At 37.6% G+C, this 21,462-nt stretch overlaps 1 protein-coding gene across 3 annotated transcripts in view; it reads right to left on the bottom strand.

Annotated features, from left to right (window-relative positions):
* The window catches only part of SLC9A9 (solute carrier family 9 member A9), a 219,139-nt gene that overhangs the window by 40,694 nt on the left and 156,983 nt on the right, over window positions 1–21,462 (bottom strand). For all 3 annotated transcript variants that reach the window (XR_014587992.1, XM_083848189.1, XM_083848190.1), the window contains 2 exons: window positions 21,402–21,450; window positions 15,569–15,648 (listed from right to left, as the gene is read on the bottom strand). Coding sequence is in view for 2 of the 3 variants with exons in the window: in XM_083848189.1 (XP_083704315.1) it covers window positions 15,569–15,648; window positions 21,402–21,450 (129 nt within the window). In the remaining variant the exon portion in view is untranslated. The remainder of the gene's footprint in view (window positions 1–15,568; window positions 15,649–21,401; window positions 21,451–21,462) is intronic.

The following is a 21,462-nucleotide window of genomic DNA, read 5'->3' as shown; positions in this document are numbered from 1 at the left end:
TCAGGCCTCTGCTCTGCAGGCCTCTGGTGGGCCGGCTGGCTCTGTGTGCAGGTGCCCTGGTGTTCTCAGGTTCCTTGTGCTCAGCTTGGGCTTGCTTCAGCTTTCAGAGCAGATCACAGTAAAGTAGCTCAGGCTGTAGTAGAAATTGACTGCAAGCACAATTCCAGTGCCAGAACTCCTTTAAGCTTAGTTTCTATGATTTCTGTTGTGCCTGGGGCAAAAGAGAGGTGGTGGAGTCTCCGTCCTTGGAGATCTTCACAAGCAGCCTGGACATGGTTGTGGGCAACTTGCTCTAGATGCCCCTGTTTGAGCAGGGGGGTTTGGCCAGATGGCCCCTGGAGGTCCCTGCCAACCTTAATCATTTGGTGAAAAGGAAGCAGGAATAGTTATTTCAGCACCTTCTTGTGAAAGAGGACCAGAGCCTGCGTACAGCGGGGCTCAGATATCTACCCATCCACTGGTCAGTGCAGGATGCGCGTGACCTTGACTATTGTTCCCAGATAGTGATAGTTATGGATCAACACTGCAGTGTACACTGAACCATGCACTCTTCAAGGCAGGCCACCCTTGCATCCGTTTTCATAACGCAGTGAGACAACAGGAAGGAATCACCAAGGAAAATTCTGCCCCCAGTTACAGCAGTGTTAATGCAGAGTAACTGAGTCCATCTGTGCTGGATTTAGCACTTGGAACAAGAGCTAAATTCTGTCAGGAGTCATATCAATTCCACTCATTCCAAGGGACTTATTTTGGATTTACTTTTTCATTGGGTCGTGTGTTGTTTTATTGACACTAATACAAGATGGCAGGGAATGCATGTTATTTTTTTGCATGTAACTCATCTCTATACTTTTCCTGTATGCTCTTTTCATAACAATTTGTGTAACCCTAGTTTTAAAATAGAACATCAAATAGGCAGGACAAACAAAATAAAGAAAAGAAGTCACCTTTAGGCTCAGATAACACAACTGTTACAAATGCAATTAATGCACGGTCTAAGGGGACTAGCTGAAATTCTCTGCAGAATCATTATACCCTATGACCTTCCAAGCTTTGTCATTTATTGTGGAATTTGTTGCTAGAGAAATTCTCCTTTCTTTTGCTTTTATTTCCCTGAAACGTGTGCATTCTAGCAGTAGTCATCAGAACTGCAGGTATTAAGACATAGGGTAGGGAAACTTAAGAATCCAATAATCTCTTGAATGCGTGTGATAGATTTAGAATTAGTCTTGAGCATTGTTTGATGGCTGCAGTTCTGCACACAGTAGCTCTAAAAAATGTTAATTGCTGAGGAGCTTACACCCAACCTAGTAAGCAACTAGAATCCAAATTAATGCTAATGAGAACTATTCATACATCACAAGGAGAACAGAATGCCAGAAAAGTCATTTTTCTCCTGAAGCAGCCCGTCTCCTTGACTCTGTCAGGAGCAGGAATGCATACCGTAGGAAATCAGTCTTCTCTTGTTAATTCCAGCCGAAATACCCCAGAAATGTTTCTTGCAAGTGTTTTGACAGAAAGTACAGAGATAGATTGGAGGCCTGGTCCTGGGTGTCGCAGCTGGAAGTAACACGGGAAGGCTTTTCTAAAGGAATATGGTGAGGGGGCTCCACAGCCAAACTGGGAACTTATGCATTAATATTCAAGTCAAAGTAAAGCTTCTACATTTAAAAACTGACAACAAAATAAAAAGCAGAAAAAAATTCCTGAGAAACAGGAAGATCAAAAATAGATCAAAAACATTTAACAAATGGAAATAAGCACTTAATCCTCCAGTGTGCTAAAGAAAAAGGGCTCACAAAGGCTGGTGCTGACAACATAAAACCTTATGAGAGGAAATTTTCAGGAAGGGCCCCATGCACATGAAATGCAAAGCAAATGAGCGTTTTAATTCAATCTGTCAAAATTAATTAGAAATGAGATTAAAAGAAAAAACCCACACAATCAGATGAAGCATTAGCTTATTAATGTTAATTCCTGTTCTGTTATTGTTTGTGATAAACTGAGTCATAGCTATTTGCTCTGCCATTGATGAACTGCTCTGTAGAATCTGAATTTTCTTTTTACTTACCCCTGAAAGCTTGAGCAGAAAATGCCTATCTGTAGTGACAAGCTCATAACCATATCTCCTCAGCCTGTTTCAGAAGCTTGAGGAGGGAGGTTTTGGGTGTAAAGGTCTTGCTGAGGCTTCTCCTGTGGGAATTCCCTGCCCTAGGGAAGTGTGCACTTTTCAGGGAAGGTCCTGGGAGCTGCTCCCAGATGTTGCATGTTATGAGGAGTTCCTGAGAAGGCCTGTGAGCATGTGTTGCATTTGCCCTGAGCTTCTAGCCTCCTCTGATCCTTGGCTATTTGCTGTAGCTTCTTCACTGCATCTCATAGCATACTTAGTTGGTCTTTCCCTGCTGTGTGCACTCAGGAGATAGTTGCTCAGCCTTGGTATTACTTGTATGGAGTGTGACTGTTAGATTGCAGTTGCCTTGCGTGTAGAGGCTGGGAGAGCATGTGTCTGCTTGCTAGAGAAGGTGCAGGCATTTTTGTTCATTTGTGTTGATTGGACCTGACGCTCTGTGCATGAAATCACACCTCAGATGTTCATAATGTTTGTGCCAGATTGGCAAGAGGAATATTGCTGTAAATGCCCCTAAATAGGTGTTGTGCATTTCTGGAAGGAACACTACATGTCTGGACCGAGTGCGGGAAGGTCTGGTGCAAGGGTTGACTATTTTGATCAGACACGTCTGATGTTAGGAAAATGTTATCAGTCCATTCTTATTGGAAAAGGTCACAGATCACTGTTCTGTGCTGTACGAAGGATAGGTATGTCGATAAAGACCTAGTAAGCATTATGTCTAAGACATTATGCTCATTTTGTATTCATACTTGTAAGCAGTCACATCTTTATACTTAAAAATAAATAAATAAATAAAAATCTAGCTCTCCTAAGTGCAAAAGTAAAGATGGCACCATAAATACATGGCTGCCTTGTTGAATCTGCAGCAACAGAGCATAAACCAAAAACATATAGAGATGTGGAGTATATATATTGTCATATAAAAAGTTACAATAAAAATATAATTTTCAATGCTCCTTTATGTTCATGGATATATTAATGAAGATATATATTACAGTAAAATGAGCAGATTTAAGAACAAACCATGAGACATCTGCATTTTTAGCTAGAAATTTCTATAGGTTCCTAATCCTATCCCTATGCACTCTAAGAGGCAATCTGGGCTGGGGAGGGAGACATCAAAGAGGCAGACACCTCCGAATCACTGCAGTTTGGAGGTGGTTGTGGAGATATTTCATTTATGCCTTGTTTCCCAGAGTGACATGCTAAGTTAGGTGTCCTTGTGCCATCCCTAACTCATTGAGACAGCAGTGAACTGAACCAAAAAATCTCAGCTGCCAGGTGAGTTACTGGCTTTTTTTTTCTTTTTAAACATAATAGCTTAGGTGTTAAAGCACTCATCTGAGAAGTGACAATTGGGATTTTTGGTTCCTCTTGGACCAACAGGGGTTGAATTAATTGTTGCTGTTTCCTGAGAAAATTATCCTAGCAGGCAAGATACCAATCAGCCTCTAGTGAGGCTGTGTTGTTTCTATATGAATACAGCTGCTGAGGCTGCACCATTATGTAATTGAGAATGAAAGTGAGGGAAAAGACAGAGTTGAAAAATATTCATACATTTGATGTGGAGTATGTAAGTATTTTATACTTACGTATTTTTCACGTTATTTTTATTCTTTCCTTGTATTTTAAAATGTAAGGTGTTGTTGAATTGAGTAGCAGATAAGAAAACATAAAAACTATACATTGCTTCTTTAAATTTGGGTAGCAACCTGTGGAACAATCAGATCCAAGGCTGTTTTATATGCATTTTCACGGATCATTAATAAATAGCATTTTCTGCATATCACAAAATATGAGCCTCTAGTTTAGCTAGAAGGACCAAGCCCTACAGGCCAACCACATCTTTATTTGCTCCACTTTCCCTCTGGCCATGATGCAAAATATTAATAGCAGTTTAACTATGTCTTAGCATACTGTATATGTACACATAGATATACATTTTCAAATCTGAGTTTTAGTTAAATGTGAGTGAACCTGATATGCAGTCATTTGTGCAGCAAGTGTAATCATATTTTATGCATTTGAGAATTTTGGATGCCTGAAGTACATGAAAAGAACTTTATGAGTACTTGCATTATTGCATATTTCATTATAATGTAATTCTATATTAGATATTCTATTTATGCAGAATCCAAAAATAGTTTGCGCTGTGTAGCAATGCAAATTTCAGTGAATAATCCACAAAGAATTTCAAAACCTTAACCATTTGTGACATGCACAGTCCTGTAACTTTAATGAAGAATCAAGCTTTGAATAAATCATGCTGTGCTTTTTATGAGTAAAAACCATTTCTGTGCTTCCCTATTAAAAAGGGGTCTGTCAATTCTTATCTTAATCATATTGGAAATATTAGGGATTATCATTACTTTTCAAAATTATTCAAACTGGTTTTAGATATTCTGTTGATAGTTAAATTGTAAATCAGGTTTCTAAACTCTAAGGCTGAGCTCCCCCTTCCCACCTGACAGCTGGCCACTGGGGAATCAGACAGCATAAGCAGCTTCACGACCAAGGCTATGTAGGATAGTGTAACAGCTGTGGGAAAATCTGCTTCCCCCATCCTTTTTTTTCTAAAACACAGAATGGAGGAAATTTCTTTCTTACTAGTTTGGAAAAGAGCAGACGTTAATAGGGAAGCTTTGTTTTACTGGTGCAACTGAGGCTCTTACGAGATTGAAGCCAAAAGCATGTCTAATGAAAGGCTTGAAGACTATATGCTTTGATAACTTCTCTTCTACTGGTGTAAACTACGACTAATGGACTGCCCTAAAGTTGGTGGTATTAACCTTGATGTTACAACCACAGCTCAAGTCATCTCAGAGTTCAGACCGCAGGTTCTCAGCAGCGTGCATAAAAATATAAAGTGAAATGAGGAAGGAATCTCTTCTTGAACTATTCATAGACATTGCAAAGGAAGAGCAGGGACTTTTCTTTAAAATAGGTAGTACCGAGCAGAAGTTTGCCTAATAATGGTATAAGAAAAGATCCAACAATAATTGTTTATAGCTGGATCTTTTATAAATAAATAACAATTTACCATTGCTTAAACAATTCAAGATGATAGTGAATTAAGAAATTCCCTGTTTCAAAGAACTGTAGACAAATGTTTCATTTTTCAACTGTTTTTCTCTATTTCTGCATATAAAGTTAAATATTTAAAGTGCTATAATGTGATAAAGAATCAGTTCAGAAAAATCACCAGGTTGCTTTTACGAGATTGAGTATTTCACTGTCTGGTTGTTAGAAATTTTATAGGGTGTGTTTTATTCGAAGTCCATCACTGCTGCCTAGGAACTTCAAAGAACTTGAGATTTTACCATTCGTAGACTGTGTCCCTACTACATAATTACATGGAAAAACATAAAAAAGAAAAAGATCTATAAAAAATTGTCTGCATAAATATTGCATGCTTTACAATAACTTCTAAATATATATTTAAGAGGTTAAAACTGTTTTCATCAGGTACAATAGTACAATATAAAAAAAAATCTGACTAAACTCAGCAGCCCCAAACACTTATTCTATTCCTTTATGTAATTAAAGATGCATTTCCTAACCTTTCATGACAGTATTTGTTGCTTCTTGAAATAGCAGCTCCAGAACACTGGAGACACAATTTTTTGGTATTGTTTTCATGATCTTTTAGGTGCACTGTATACCCTATGTGAAACCTACTATTTTACAATCTGTTAATTATTTCTCTGCTCTGGGCACTTCTATGACTGGTTGTGACCTAGCCACAAAGGAGCAGCTGAAAACATTCTGTGCAGCCAGCTACTCCTTTATTGTCCATCTTTAGGAACAGCCCCTTCTTCTAAAAGTAGAAAGAACAGAGTTCATAGAATAAAATAATTGGTCTGTTCCACTCTGTCACAGGCCAAACCCTGTAAGTCATAGCATATTCCTTTTCCCCTCTACCACTAAGAACAGAGGGTAATAGGTTTTGTGGTTGTGATGCTGTCTTTATGGTAATAGAACCAGCTGAGGCTGATTTTCTTTATCTGTAAGTCAAATTAGACTCTGTTTATGATAACTAGAAACAAAAACAAAAAAACACTCAACCCCAAAACAATTAATATCTACCCCTCAGTCCCCTGGGATGTTCTAGGTCTGTACTTATGAATTTATTTATCTGAATTAATAAGCTGTATTCCTCTTGGCTCTATACTCAGGCTTTAATTATACTTTTGAAGCTCATAGTGCAGTGTTAAGATGAAAGACAGACTTTGTCTCTCCTGCTTTGGACTTACGCATCCTGTGAAAGTAGTTAAAATGAGCTCCTGAAATGTAATGTCCTGCCACAACCCCTCATGCAAGCCTATAGTCAGCCTTGTATCAGTATTTTCATTCTTCTGATTTATTCCCTCCACCTTCCCTTTACGTCCCCTTGAGGAGAAGTGCAAATATATTGATTCACCTTATATTTGAATGTGTGATGATGCATGTGTTATGGTGAATCAGGCACCTATTTCAATATCAGAAAACAGAAAACAGCTCTTGGGTTTTTCTGCTGTCGAGAAGTGCATTATTTTGAATCACTGATTGCTGGAGTTTTCTTAAAATTAGAGGCACGCATTTTTTTTTTTCCCCTTCACGCATTTGTATTTTTGCCTTAGCCTGATTGATGGTTCTGTGTTTGAGGATGCTGAAGCAGTTGCACTCAACTCAGCCATCAGAGCCCATACCAGCAGTGCCCGTTCTACAGCCACCTCCTAGGTAGGAAGAATGCCAGGCTACAGACAAAGCTTCTGAATAAGGCCTATTGAGGGTCCAATCCACACCCACTGGAACATTTGTCCAGTGTTTAAGGGCTTTGCATCCTGATATTAGCTTTCTATAAAAGAGTTCAATTCAACAATACTTTCTAATACATGGCAAATCATTAATGTGCCCTTTGGATTCCTGGTAATAACCTTAATCATACTGCATTCCTTTATAGTCTTAGGGCTTTTATGAGAATACCACTGTGATTTAACATTAATGACAAACCCTTATGAGGAAGTACAACCACTTTCTTGCTTAGGTAATGTTCTAATTAACAACATCTTGCTGTGACAATTGCTGCTATAAAAGAAGTACCATTTATAGATGGTATTACGTATGCAGCATGTGCTGCGTGCACATCCAAGCATCCTGATATGTGCTAAGTGGCTCAGAAGACAGTGGAAGATACACATGCAGAAGAACATTTGAAAACACTTTCGGTGTAATGCAAAGTAACTTTTTGTGCATCCAGGGCTGTAAATGAAATAATAAGAGCCTTAGAAGAAGAATCTAAGTATGGTTGATTAAGTCTACGTTAGGTGCTTCCGGTATTCCTGTATCATATTTAGGTCTCCTGGGTACTGTTAAGTATTGTCAGCCAACAAACTAATTTCATGCTCAAGTGGACTAATACAAGCATAGGCCTCTGCTGCTTTGTATGTTCAGGCTACAGTACGTTGTAATAATAAAGTGAGAAGTGGAGAAAAAATAAAGCAGAATTAAGAATTGTCACATGGAATAATAATCAATATCCACCAGTAAAATCAAATGCTAAGGTAGCCTGAGCAGTAGTTTGTCCAGGTCAATAAACTGTGAGTGCGTTCACTTCAATGGGCTTTGGATCAACTCCTTCAAGTTCTGTATTTGAGTGGATAGGTATGGTAACTTACAGCTGTACAGGCAGAAGTATGCTGCAGAAACGGATTTTTTTTTTTTTTAATGAAGGAATTTTTCTAGTTGTAAATTCTGTCCATTCTAGAGCATTTGACTCTTGGCCAATATCAATTAATATAGTACTTCTGTACAAAATATGCCTATATTCCTCTCATGGTAAAGCATAAATCTTGATACTGTTTAGATTTAACATGCAACAGCTGTCTGTGGTGGCTTAATGCAGCTGAAAAAAACATTAAGGGAAAAATGAAAGCAGTTCTGCGAGCTGGATTGCCTTACTGAGGCCTTGGTTGTATGAAGTGCTATGTGCTCGTAGTGGGGATTGAAAGTCTGCTGAATAGCTTCAGAACTGGCCCTTGGTAAATCTGGGAGGAATGACTCAAATATCTCAGCCCTGGGGTGTAGGCAAAGGTTCCTTAGGCCGGGGTACTGTTGGCTCCCCAGGGGGCATGAAGCAGGTGGTGGTGCTTGCAGAGAAAGGGGCTTCTTAAAATTTAGCTGCTAGAACAGGAAATTAGGCAGACCCAGTCAAAAACTTACAGATATGTTATCTCTGTGTCTAAAGCACTGGTTCACTGATAATAATAATAAAACAAAAAGTCCAATTCAGTGAGTGGCATGATAGACTGGAACTTTACTAGGTTTCCTGTCCCTCTCCCCTTTACTCCCCTGGCTCCAGCAACCCATGTGGAAGGTACATTAACAGCCTCTGCTGAGAGCCCCACAAAAGGCAGACTACAGAGTCTCCAGTTCCACTTCTCTACATTTTTGTCAACTTTCTGACTTTCTGGTGGGCTGCCAGATTCTATGCAGTGGATGAACCTTGGAAATGTTTCAGAAACATTCCAAAAAATAACATTTTGACTTTTAAAATAAGCTTTGGAGTTGTTTTGTACCAAAAAAAATAAAATGTCACTTTTTTTTAATGAATAATTTTATTTTTGAAACTTAGAACACCTTGTGGGATGAGGATTGTAGTTTCTAGCTGTTGCAGATCTTAACATGGTTTAATATAGGTTTACGTGAAAGGAAGTGGCATAGCTGCACAAAGACCCATGCAGTTATATTAGGCTTGGTAGCCTCAATGAAACATTCTTTTTGTTGTGGTCCTTGTCACCAGAAATTGAAAGAATCCCTTGAACAGCACAAACAAAATGTATGCTACGTCAAATGAGCCAGGATGTTAAATGCAAAAAACTGGTGATTCTACACTAAATCGTCTAGAATAAGCTGTAGGCCAAGCTCTGCATTAGATACCAAACAGAACTCCTACAAAAATCAATGACCGTTCGATGCCAAGTACAGAAAATAGAACCAGGCCCTGCATGTCTCCAAAGGACAGCAACATGGATTCAGTAGCAGCTTACAGAACGTTTTTCTGAACTTCACTGTGAATCTCTTATCACACTGAATCAGTTTGCCTTTTCTTAGCTCGCAACAGCAATGATATGCTCGCCCTTTCCACTAGTATCATGCCTGCACTACTTAGGCATTATTTTGAACATTGATTTTTGAAATCCTATAAAGTTTCCCCAATGTTTCCCTATTCCTTCCTTTAAAGGCAAAAATACTGCATACTCTGAAGATATTAAAGAAATCTTATATGATAGCTTAGCTACCAGTGAAGTAAAGAGTAAAGCCTTTGGAGAGGAAAAAAGAAAAAGTTCACTCTCAGAATGACTTTAAAATAAAATTAGACTATGAAAAAGAATCCAACCTTTCTGTTGTCTTCAATTGTCAGTTTTTCTTCATAACTATTTTTTTCTTTGCTATTTTTTCAGCTCTAAACATGTAAATAGATCTTTCCACAGTGTATTGAGTCAGAATGAAAAATCTAAATAGCAAAAAATTCAAACTTTATCTCCTTTTGATTATATTTTGTGGAACCAAAGTTCCTGCAGCTCCTGTCTTCCTTCATAATCATGGTGGGGAAAGGGTGAGTTCAAAGACTTATGTTGTGCAGTAAAAACAAGAAACTGTCACAAATCTTTACATAAGTCTTTATGCAACAGAATGGTGAAAAGTAGCATGTGTCAAATACTGTAAAAGAACCTTTTTTTTTTTTTTCATTTAGAACTTTGTATTTTTTATTCATAGCTGGTATTTAACTCATTTTTAGTAATATTTTCTTGTAAAAAAATACCTGGACAGGAAAGAGACTTTCAAGGAACTGAGGTGAGACAAACTTCCCAAATGAGAATTTTACTTGCATAATCAATGTGGATTGTTTAAGAATTGTTCATTCAGTTTTCCTTCTGTGAGTGGAGGACAAACTGAGGTCACTTATTATTCTGGCTAATCATTAGCCATGTTTATTTATTAGGTTAATTTGCAGAGTTTCAACAATCTTGCGTCCTTGGAAAGGGTCAGGTAATGGCACCAAATCAGATATACTGATTATCTGTGCTGTAAAAAGAACAATGAGTTTTCATAGATCGCAAGCTTTCAAATGTGTTGTTTGAATGAGGTTTGAACCAAGTTTAGGCAATTAGTGCTACTAATAAAATGTCTTTTGGGGACCTTGTCCTTCTCAAGTTTGCAGTGCTTGACAGAGCTTTATGATAGTCAACTGCTCTTGTGTCCTGCTTATGTAATGATGTCTCATGTAATGATGTCCACTCCAATCCATTGACTGGTATTTTTGCTTTCCTCTCAGATTTTATTATGATCTGCTTGTAACACCTGCAAAACCTGATCCCTGTGCTAGATTAGCACTTCTCCGCTGTGGATCCCACCTTTTGCTAGCAGCGAATTCTACATTACTGTTTGTGTGAGCTACTTGAATTTGCTTATATTGCCTTATCTGATGCTTCTTTGGTTCATAACAAAACTGAAGTCTCTGATATAGAGTTATCTTTACTCAGTTTGGAAGCTCTTTAGCAAAATAAGGTCTTGGTCCAAAGCTAGGACACTGAGTACTATTTTACTCTTGTCACTGAAGTGATAAATATTACCAAATCAGAATATTAGTAATTAAGAAAACTTTCCTTCTCTAGCAAGTGAAAGAAAATGGTGTGCACACGCATGCTTTTATCGCCTCTTGTCTTTTCTTTCCAAAGACATCTATTTCTGACAGGTCAGTAGCAAGTCATCTCTTAAGGAAAATTCAGCTGAAGGCCACAAAATGCTGAATTTTTCTTTGATTGTCAGTTCATCCTGGAATGGACTTTTGCTTTTAGCAGATTTCCCATTTTCTCCCAGGCACAGAATAGTACTTATCTTACTTTATAGGCAGCCATTATGTCTGTTTTATCCATGTACAAAGCACAGGAGAAATAAAATGATAGGTGCCCTGATAAGTTAAGGAGGATAAACTGAAGTCTACAAATAATGCAATTCCTTTTGGCTGATTGATTTCAGGTAAGTGCAAGGGACACAAACAACCTTTTTTAAACTGAAAGGAATGCATCTGAATGATGGATAACTGCAGTTCAAGTAGAAATGCTTTTAGAAGTTGCTTTATGGAGAATTGGCTCTCACAGTCCCACACTCCTGCTTCTATTCAGGGTAACTGAATGTTAGTTCCTCAAATTCAAAAGAAATCTGTAAAGGAGGAGAAACCTCTCCTCCTACTACTATTTGTGACAGTGTGCATGTGAGGGCACCAAAAATCACAGCTCAGTGGAAGTCAGACAGCAATATTCCTAGGAGGACTTGCCAACTTGGAGAGATATGAAAGATGCAGGTGTGTCACCGTAACACCTATAGTACCCATGCTTGCCAGCTGACAACAACTATCCTACCTCTTCTCAGCCCTCATGTCTGCCAAAGATAGGTAGCCCTAGAACTTTGGTCATTTGGTCTTGGCCACATCACGCAATCCCAATTTACCCCGCTGCCAGAGAAAAAAGGATTAGACTTGGCTGTAGGTGGGCACAAGGTCTATCTTTTTCAGTTTAACACTTACTAAATATTAAAAGAAACTTACCATGAATGTAAAGCCATCCTCTCTCTTCCTTCTCTTCTTACTTTCCTCTATCGTAGTTTTGCATGTTTTCATATTACAAAGTAACTATTCTCAATATAAATTTGAGCCTGTGGTATTAAAGAGTAAAGCTCACCTTTTAAACGTATGTATCCTGCTACATAATGTAGGCTTCTCCTTATGAAGATCATGAGCATTTATGGATGGAGACATCTTAGCAGATACATTATGTTCCCTTTTTTATCTTCAGTTTATCAGTTTTATCTTCAGTTTCAGTTATTTCTGCATTTTTGCATCCCAAATACCTTCTCTCAGTACACAGTGTAAGAAGCAGAACAGTGCAGTCATCTTCCTGACTGATGCTACAGAACAGCCAGTGAGAGCAAAAATAACCCCACACGCGGCAGACAGTATTGTATGAATACAGAGAGAGCAAGAAGTCTTAGTGGACACAAAGCCTTGGGTAATATTGTATTAAACTAGAAATTATTGCAGAAGGTTAGTCCAAAGGAGCTGGAAAAGCAGGTAAAGACTCTTTGCAAGACATGCTTAGATTCATTTTACTTTGATTTTAAGCAATAGCTTGTGACTGGGAATACAGGCCTATGTAGACGAGAAAGAATTCCAACTCTAGACAGGGATACAATGTCTTGGGATTAGGCAACAAGAAACGGTGATACTCTTATATACAACCTGGCTGCAGTAAGCAAGTAAAGACTGAGAAGAGTTAAAAGCAAATTGCTACTAGCTGGGAGCAAAGCTACAATTTTGTGGGATGTGTAGGACTGGACAACTTTGCTCACCATTTGTTTGAGCTCTGTCCTTATGTACACAGGTTCTTGTCCTTGCAGGACAAAATTTCCACCTACTTACTCATTAGCTAAAGCTGGCTACATCTGCTTTGGAGAAAAAACAACAACCACAAAACCCCATCAACAATACAAAGACATGCTTATAGAGCTGTTTTTTTCCCCCAAACAAATTCTTAAAATTTTTTTCCTTCCTCACATCTCCACTAGCCTTTAGGAGTATACCACAGCTTCAAATGGTAATGTACCAAAAGGCTGTAAAAACAAGGAAGCTGAAATAAATTCAGTGGAATTTACCCACTGTCAGATACCAAGTATTTTGTTTTATATTGTAATTGTTTAAATTACTGAAATGAATATCCAAGATGTTATCTTGGATCAGCATCCTCACTTATGATGACTTAAATGATGTCATCTTCATTTTTGTTATTCCAATATTAACATTTCTTAGCCTAGATTTTAGAGAACAGTATGTTTCTCTTAGGTGTCAATACCTCTTTCAAAGATACTTGCTTAAAGAAAACAACCTATATTGAATCCATCTGACTCTGGATCAGGAGTCAGATGGACTCCTACTTTTTCATTCAGAACAAAAATAAAATCTGATTCTCAGTCTTTTTTTTTTTTTTTGGTACAGTTCTACCCTAGTTGGGCCCTTTTCTGTTGTCTAGTACACACCTTCTTGACTTCTTCAGTGTTGTTTCTTCCCTTTAGCTTTTTGCCCATGAAATGAACAGGCATATAAGAGGTGTTATTGCCAGAAGAATGAGCATATTTGTGTTAATACCTAAGAGCAAATGTCGAAATATAGAAATGTTGCAGCCATGTATACTTTTGAAGTATATTACCAAAAAGATTGTTATTTTTCAGTATGTTTTCTTTGGAAACTTTATCATAATCCTCTGTACAACCTTGCACTAGGCATAAGTGCTGTGCTACATGACAATTTCTTGTTTTAAATTTAGCAGCACAGTTTCGTAGCATTAGGCAGAGAAAAGCAAACCTAGAAAGTTTGGGTGGATAATTTCTGTCTCCCTGAAAATAATGTATTTCAGAAATATAGTGAATAAATAAATGCTCAGTGCTGCAAGTTACAGCATTAGTGAGTTGAACCGTTATTGTATATGGACATACATTTTTGGTATTAGTAAAATATGGATGTACTGTTTGTAATGAAAATATATTTCAGGATATTGGCATGGCTATAATTTCTGAAAATCTGAATTCTGAAGGAAGATTATGACTTGAAGAGATTGAAAAGAATGTACTCTTTTTAAGAATCTTTAAAAGAAAACACAAACACTTTTACAATATTTTCCTGAAGTGCAGAAGACTTAGAAACCAGATTTTCTAGCGTGGAGCATCAGAAACCCCACTTCAAGATCTGTACTATACAGAAAACCTCTGAGAAGACAGTAGAAAAGACAACCTTTGTTTTCACTTCTGGTGAATGAATTCTACAGTCTTTTCGCTTTGCATGTAATGATGTCCAACTATTTCATATTGATTTCTGGCTTTTCCTTCTGTCTCTATCCCTTGTTTTCTAGCTCTACCCTTGTTGCTTCTTTCATTCTTTTTTCATACCTTTGCCCAGTTCTTGCCTTTCTTAGTTCATGTTTTCTTGTTTTCTCTCTCTCCTTTTTCTGTTTCAGAGCACAAAAATTTATTTATTTTTTCCATGTTCATCTGTCCCTTTCAACTTACAGCTGCTAATATGCAACCACAGGCTATTCCTTCTGAAAAAGAAGTGGGACTGGGTGGTATTTAAACCAGTTATGCTTGTACTCAGCATTAATTTTTAAACATTTTCCACTTCATACTGCATTTACCTGCTATTTCTAAGTATCCTTAAATAATTATCCTAGGGAAACATTTTAATTCTAAGCAATTTTTGGCCCTTAAAACTGTTCTGGTAGTTGAATTAGGGTAATGCATTCATTTTTAACCAAAAAAATGTTTTTTTCTTTTTTTCCATCAGACGTCTCTTTGAAGGATAACTTCACTTGAACTCCTCTTAGGAAGCTATATTCCCCAAGGGTAGCATTTTATCTGCTGAAATATTTCATGCTAGTTTGCTGTAGCTCTTATCAGAAAAAAACATACATGTAGTTGGAATGTTAATTTCTGCTGAGTAGTGAAGGGCAATGGAATAATTAATAGATGTGTTACTGAATAATGGAGACTACTGGTAGAGCTTTGCATGTATGTGTGGAACTTAGCAGGAGGACTTCTATTATATTCATTGTGTTTTCTGTTAAAGGCTTAGGGCATGATTGTTATCATGGGATCTCACTGATATCTATGCAAAGCCTCTTCAGAGTCAGATTAAAATGACAAATTAGAATTGTAGCTTTAATGTCTCTTTGCCACCGGCAGTAGTGACAGCATGGGTGTCAAAGAGTGTATGCTCTACCTTTGCTTTGGGAAGATGTAGCTGTAAGTGTTTTGTCTCAGTAGGAATGTGAATGGAAGCACAAAAGCTCAGAAATCTAAGGAATATGAAGTATGAGCTCCAGGGAAATCCTGGGAGCTACATCTTCACAATGGGTGCATCTTTCTCTGCGGTTTGTAAGAGGTGTGGGTAAACCAGTGTTTTCTTATTTTTGCTTCTTCTTGGGTAGCTACCACTCTGAGGATATAAAAGTTCAGAAGCCACTGGGCTGCTTCAGTCTATATAATCTCTTGGTTTCCCAAACACAGAATTTAAACCAGATCTGATTTATAACTGGCTTAGTTTTCTCCTGCGATTTAAAAGGTTAATTTGTTTAAACCTATTGACTATATACTGCTGTAGGGCAGAGGTTCTGATCGCAGCTGGTTCTCACTGCTATAGCCTAACCACTGCACTGCCCTGCTTCTCAACAACTTCTGTGTATTTGAACTTTGAAGAATTCTTCTCCTTACAAAAGTGTAATTTCTTTTAATGTGTTTAGAAATGTTTAACGTGTTTCTGAACATACAACCTTTTTTTTTTTTTTGAGTATTTCAAAGGTGCCAGTTGTAATGAAACTATCATCTGTGGCTTATGACAGAAAAGGATACCTGTGATCAAAGGCATACCATACTCTGAACAGCCAAGCGCTCTCAGCTTTGGTTGTATTTTTATCCGAGTTAGATGCACTCTGCAAAATGAATAAATAAAAAAGTGAAAAGCATTTTTATGTCATAAATAAAATATGAAGTTCTAATATTAAAAATACATGTCAAACTGAATTACAATTAACTGCTTTTTTTTTTTTTCCTTTTAATTTAAAAAGCCTCTTTCGTGCAGGAATGTCATCTCTGTGAATGGGTTCATGAGTAAATGGGCTCATATAGCACATTTCTCATAGCTATATACTCACTAGAAGAGTGCAGCATTTAGTTTTATTAATGATTCCAATTTTATTAAGCAGATGAGAAGCACTATATTCTAAGATCAATAGAATGATATTTCGATTTAATTGCTATTGTGGGATTACTTCAGTTTACTCCTATAAGCTCAGATGCTATTTGCGTATGGCTAACAAAATGTCATTCCCAAAGGGAACCTGATATTCTAATAATTATGACACTACTTTCTGTGCTTCTTTCCAAGGTTATAGGAACACAGGAGAATAGTAAGGGTAATTTTAAGTACCAAAATGCACTGACTCAAAACACTGCATTCGATGCTGCAACCTAACTCTGGGGCACAGGTAGATGGGCTGTCATTTTACTCAACGTCATATTTTGGAATGATGCATTTGTAACGGTCTTCTGTGCAGACAGATAGTTTGGTCATGCTCTGGGCATCACAGCGGAAGAACCAGTGGCAGGATGGAATTAGGAATGGGACTGCCAGCTCTCTAAAGGATACTTCATTATTGTCTTGTGTCTGTTTTGCTGCAAGCTAGATTTCTTTTTAATGGAAATGTTTTTCTTTGTGCAATTTTAAACCTATTTAATAATTTTTCTTTTAATCTAATAGTACATTAAAATTTTATTTTCCTGTAATACATAAACATGCATGTAAATGGGCCAATGATAATAATATTAATGGATAAGGTTATATGGAGACAGAAACTATGTTGTAGCTGTTGCTGATTTTGCTAACAGCAGAGCTGGTCGCAGTGAATTTACAAATGCACTGAATAGGCCAAATATTATTCTCGGGTTCAGATTCTTTATTACTGAATTGAGTATTTTAGGACAGAATCTAGTAGCTGGGAGGGTTGGAGGGGGGTAGAAGATGGTGCTAATCCCTAAGAGAGCAGCAGAGCACTCTTCTAGGCCCTCGATATCTTAACAGTGCATTTTGACAAGTGTCCTGGTTCCAGTTAGGACAGAGTTAATTTTCCTCCTAGTAGCTGGTAGGGTGCTATGTTTTGGATTAGGATGAGAAGAGCGCTGATAACATGCTGATGTTTTAATTGTTGCAGAGCAGTGTTTACACCAGGCCAAGGACTTTTCGGCTTCTTGCTCTGTCCTGCCAGCGAGCAGGCTGGGGGTGCAGCAGGAGCTGGGAGGGGACAGACCCAGGACAGCTGACCCAAACTGGCCAAAGGGGTATTCCATACCATCTGGCGTCATGCTAAACAATATATAGGGGTGGCTGGCCGGGGTGGGGGGGCCGGCTGCTCGGGAATAGGCTGGGCATCGGTCAGCGGGTGGTGAGCAATTGCATTGTGCATCACTTGTTTTCTTACACATTATTATTGTTAATACTATTATCATTATCACTATTATTATTATTATTGTTATTATTATATTCCTTATATTCCTGTCTTAATAAACTGTCTTTATCTCAACTCACCGGCTTCACTTTCCCGTTTCTCTCCCCCATCCCAGAGAGGGAGGGGGGAGGGTGAGCGAACGGCTGTGTGGTGTTTAGCTGCCAGCCGGGTTAAACCACAACAACAAGATAGACACAGATGGGAAAAAGGGTCAAAAGGCTTAAATGGGAAGTGTGATGGCAGGTAAGATCTATGTTAGGTCAGTTCTGGGATAAACCGTACAGAAAAAAAAATACTGAAAGAAAGAGGACAGTGAAGGACTAAAGTGGACAGAGATACAGATGAGAAGAGGACAATCATGAAAACAGACATCGTGATGGAGTGGGCTGCAGCAAACAGCCAATGAGCACAATGCAGAGGAAGGATACTTAAAAGCACAGCGAGCTCTGCAAATGGCCCTTGTGTACTTGGTTTTCATACTAACATCTCCAGGAGCCATAATTGCCAATTAATTCCTCTTTCCAAACTCACTGTATCTCTAGCTTCTTCTTGCATTCATGTTTCCATGTGAAAGCAGTGGACAAAAAAGTCTGCCCCAGAGTATAACTCTCCCAGAGTATGCAAGTCCTGCCTTGGGCCTATTTTTATTTCTTGAGTTAATGTTTACCGCTGCTTTGCTCCACACCTGATCTGCTGGGCTGGAACCTCTGTCTGCTTTGAGCTCTGAAGGTGTTGCACCTTCCTCCTGTATATGAAACCTGTGCTGTCTTGTCAGCTTTTGCGTTAATAGGAACGTGCGTAGTTCTCTGTCGTGCAGCTCCTGCAGAAGCAGAACAGTTAAGGGAAGGCAGGAGATGTCAGTGTGAATGCTTTTGGGCTGTTGCTGGTCTTAGGGTCCTACGGTCTTAAAAAGTAGCTTTTTACTTTCCCTGCAGTTCAGGGAGGTAACGGCTGGGGAGACAGCTCATCTCCTCTTCTGGACACAAACTTCTCTGTGAAGTGAAATGCCAATGTTTCTCATCCCCTACTCAGGAACTGGCGATTCTTCTAATTAGTCCCTTGCAATAAATTCACCAACCAGCTGGTGGATGAAGCTGATGGGGAAAGGTACTAATACTGTCCTTTATTATACTAATAAAGATATAGTCATAGTTAAACTATGAACATAATCTTGACAGAGATTATTTTGATAGGTGTTTTATCAGGTGTCCAGTTTTCTCCTGAGATCAATACTACATCTACCCCAGTCTTCCAAAATTTTTGTAGAAAATGTATCACACTGTCTTGCTGGAGATTAACATAGCAGAATTTCTGAGCTACAAACACCATCTGAATAAAAAATGTTACTTTTTTTTTGTTTTAAATGGGGAAATTAATTAAAAAGCTCATTGCCATGAAAGCTTTTGCCTTTTTTTTCTTTGTGGTTAATAGATACATTTTGTAACTCTGCTTAGTCATTATTTATCCTGCATTCTGCTAATTAGAGTTAGCTTTTGGTGTTTATACTCTGAATGTATACAATATGCAGCAAAGTGACTGCTTTTGGTTATTTCTATATCTAATTTTTTATATGATAATATATGCTATCTGTAGCAGTCCATCAGTAAATAAATAGATATGAGTGTAAGGCTGATTTTTCTTCTGTTAATGCTTTTGTAATGATAACAATTTGATGATAAACACGTTTTAAGGAAAAGCAAGGCAGAACTGATGCAAAGAAACTGAAAGATGGTTTTGATGTATGAAATCATAGCATTGTGAAATATAGATGGTAATTATAAATTAGAATATTGTATACCTTTGCTAGGGAACGAGCCCTGGATTTCCAAGTCTTACAACTAGTCCAGGTCTTACTACTAGAATTGGAATTTGCTGTTGGCTGACTGCCCAAAATACTGGTTGAGCCAGCCCAGGATAAAAAAGTGAGCATCATCAGAAGTCCTACAACTGTGTACAAGGAACTTGTAACTTAAATAAGTTACAGGCATACATAAAAAATTAAACTCTAAGGTGCCAACATCATTGCCTGTGTATTAGTACATGTATAGATATAACAAGCTTTAATTCAGGGCAAACTCTTTTAGTCTTGTGAGGTTACCTACGTTCTGCCAAATGGGATTTCGTTTTGATAAGAACTCAAAATATAATTGAGGTCTTACTTGTCTCGTTTGGACATTAGAGTCAGTTTTCATCATGTATAAAGTTTGCGTCAGCTCATATCTTGAATTTCCCTTTCTAGGGCTGTTGCTTTTCATTCCCTATAATAACATTTAATAAATAACATTTTAGGTGGATGACGCTTGTTTATATGGGGTATACATAAGAAAAATGACTTATTTTATTGTGAAGACACGCTTAATGTAGTAAGAAAATTAAAAGCAGGTAAAATAAAACTATCATGTTAGGAATAAAGGGAAAGAAAAAAAGACAAGGGGAGGGGAAGAGTAATGAAAGAGATGAGATAAAAGAGAAAATTAAAAGAAATAACCTAGAATAATTTGAACAACTCTGATATGTACTTAGTTAAAGAGGGTTACAGGCGACGCTGTAGAGATCTGAATTAGTAAAAGATTGAGATGTCAAATACAAAAAGCTCAGTGAAATCACAATGGAAGACCACAGGGTAGAAGAAATCATAGCAGCAAAGTTATTTTCCAAGGTAAAATTTATTCTGTAAGGAGTGCTGACATGGACATGACAGGGCATGAAAGGTGTTATATTTATTTACACCTTCTGTATTCTGTTGCAGAGTTTTGTCAACAGAGGTAGGTGTTGATTCACAGGGCACAGCTGGGACACTGGATGTGTTACTGTTATTCATAAACATGATTGTTTTCATTTTTAATACAAGGAGGAGGAAACCAGAAGCCTGTTGGATTCTGAAGAAATCTTGTTTTCACAAAACATATTAATTCAGTCAATATGTATACTGTTCAATTCAGCATTCTGTTATGTTGCTAATTTGTGACTGCTGCAAAGGAGAATATTTCCAAAATTAAATAGTTTTGAAATCCTAGCAAGAACAGATTAACATTAAGAATAAGGTTCTGTGTCCTGTCTTTGGTCAGAATTTGGGCAGAGGCATCGTAGGGATTACTACCAAGATGCTTACGAGAGTGATATTAGTGCTTAGTCCCTTCAGCTTCAAAATAAATCAATATCTTGTCTTGGTGAAATGGAGTGATAGCCCTTTTAATAGTGACTGAGATGTAAAAACTAAGGATATGATCAGATATGAATCATCTTTTTCTGTCTTTTCAGAGATACTTTAAGACATTTAGGCACCTGAATTCCAGTTTCAATGAGTGTTGAGACTCTAAATGCATCTTATTCATGTCTTGCTCTAACTCATTTTCTACATTTCTCTCATTTTTCAGTAATTCCAATTTCACTTGTAGTTGGGTGGTCTGAAGGAATGCATGGGATGGTATTACCTAGAAAGAGGAAGACAGTATTCTTTTTTGGCACTCTTTTTGTTTTTCACTTTGGCAATTTGTCAACTGTCATGCTGATTTTCCCTAGTCCTACTGGTGTTCCATTTACCAAGCTGGAGGATGTCCTGTTTGCGTACAGACTCTCATACAGATTTATACTGCTGTTGCAGACAATGCCGCACTTGAAACAATTCCATACATATATGACAAAAAAAAAAAGGGAGGTTGACAGATGAACAGCTGCAGCTTGCTAGATAGCCTCTTTTAGTTTAAAGTTTTCAAGTTCTCAATACACTCAGGTTTCAATGTTAAAATATTTCCAGAAACATGACCTATTAGGATTAAGCATTATATGCCTTCCTTTTTTAATCCAGGAAATTAAATGTTGTTATGAAATGTCTCATTTCCATAAGTGTGACATTTGGATGGTGATAAATAGTTGAATTTATGAAGGCCATACTTCTATTATTTTGCTTATTTGACTTCTCATGATATCTTTGCATTTATTTATAATTTTCTTCAAAGCTCTATAACATTTTCAGTTAAAAAATTTTAATGATACAAACACACTAAAAAATATATCTCCTTTCTTTGTACCTTGTACTATAAAGATACTTTACAGCTCCTTTTTATTTTTAATTTCCCTGTTTTAACAATTTCCAGCTATAACGCTATATTTGACAAACACATTCTACCAACTTCTGAATAACTTTTAATTCAGCACATACATCTGAAATCCCAACTTACCTGGCTTGCAGCTTGTCCTTTGAGGTCTTCATCTGGATCTACACCAACTCTGTTTTTTTTT

Source organism: Anser anser (assembly GCF_964211835.1).
Source record: "Anser anser genome assembly, chromosome: 9".
Lineage (NCBI taxonomy): Eukaryota > Metazoa > Chordata > Aves > Anseriformes > Anatidae > Anser > Anser anser.
Note: the sequence above shows the minus strand (reverse complement) of the source record. Positions and strands in the feature narration are given on the sequence as shown.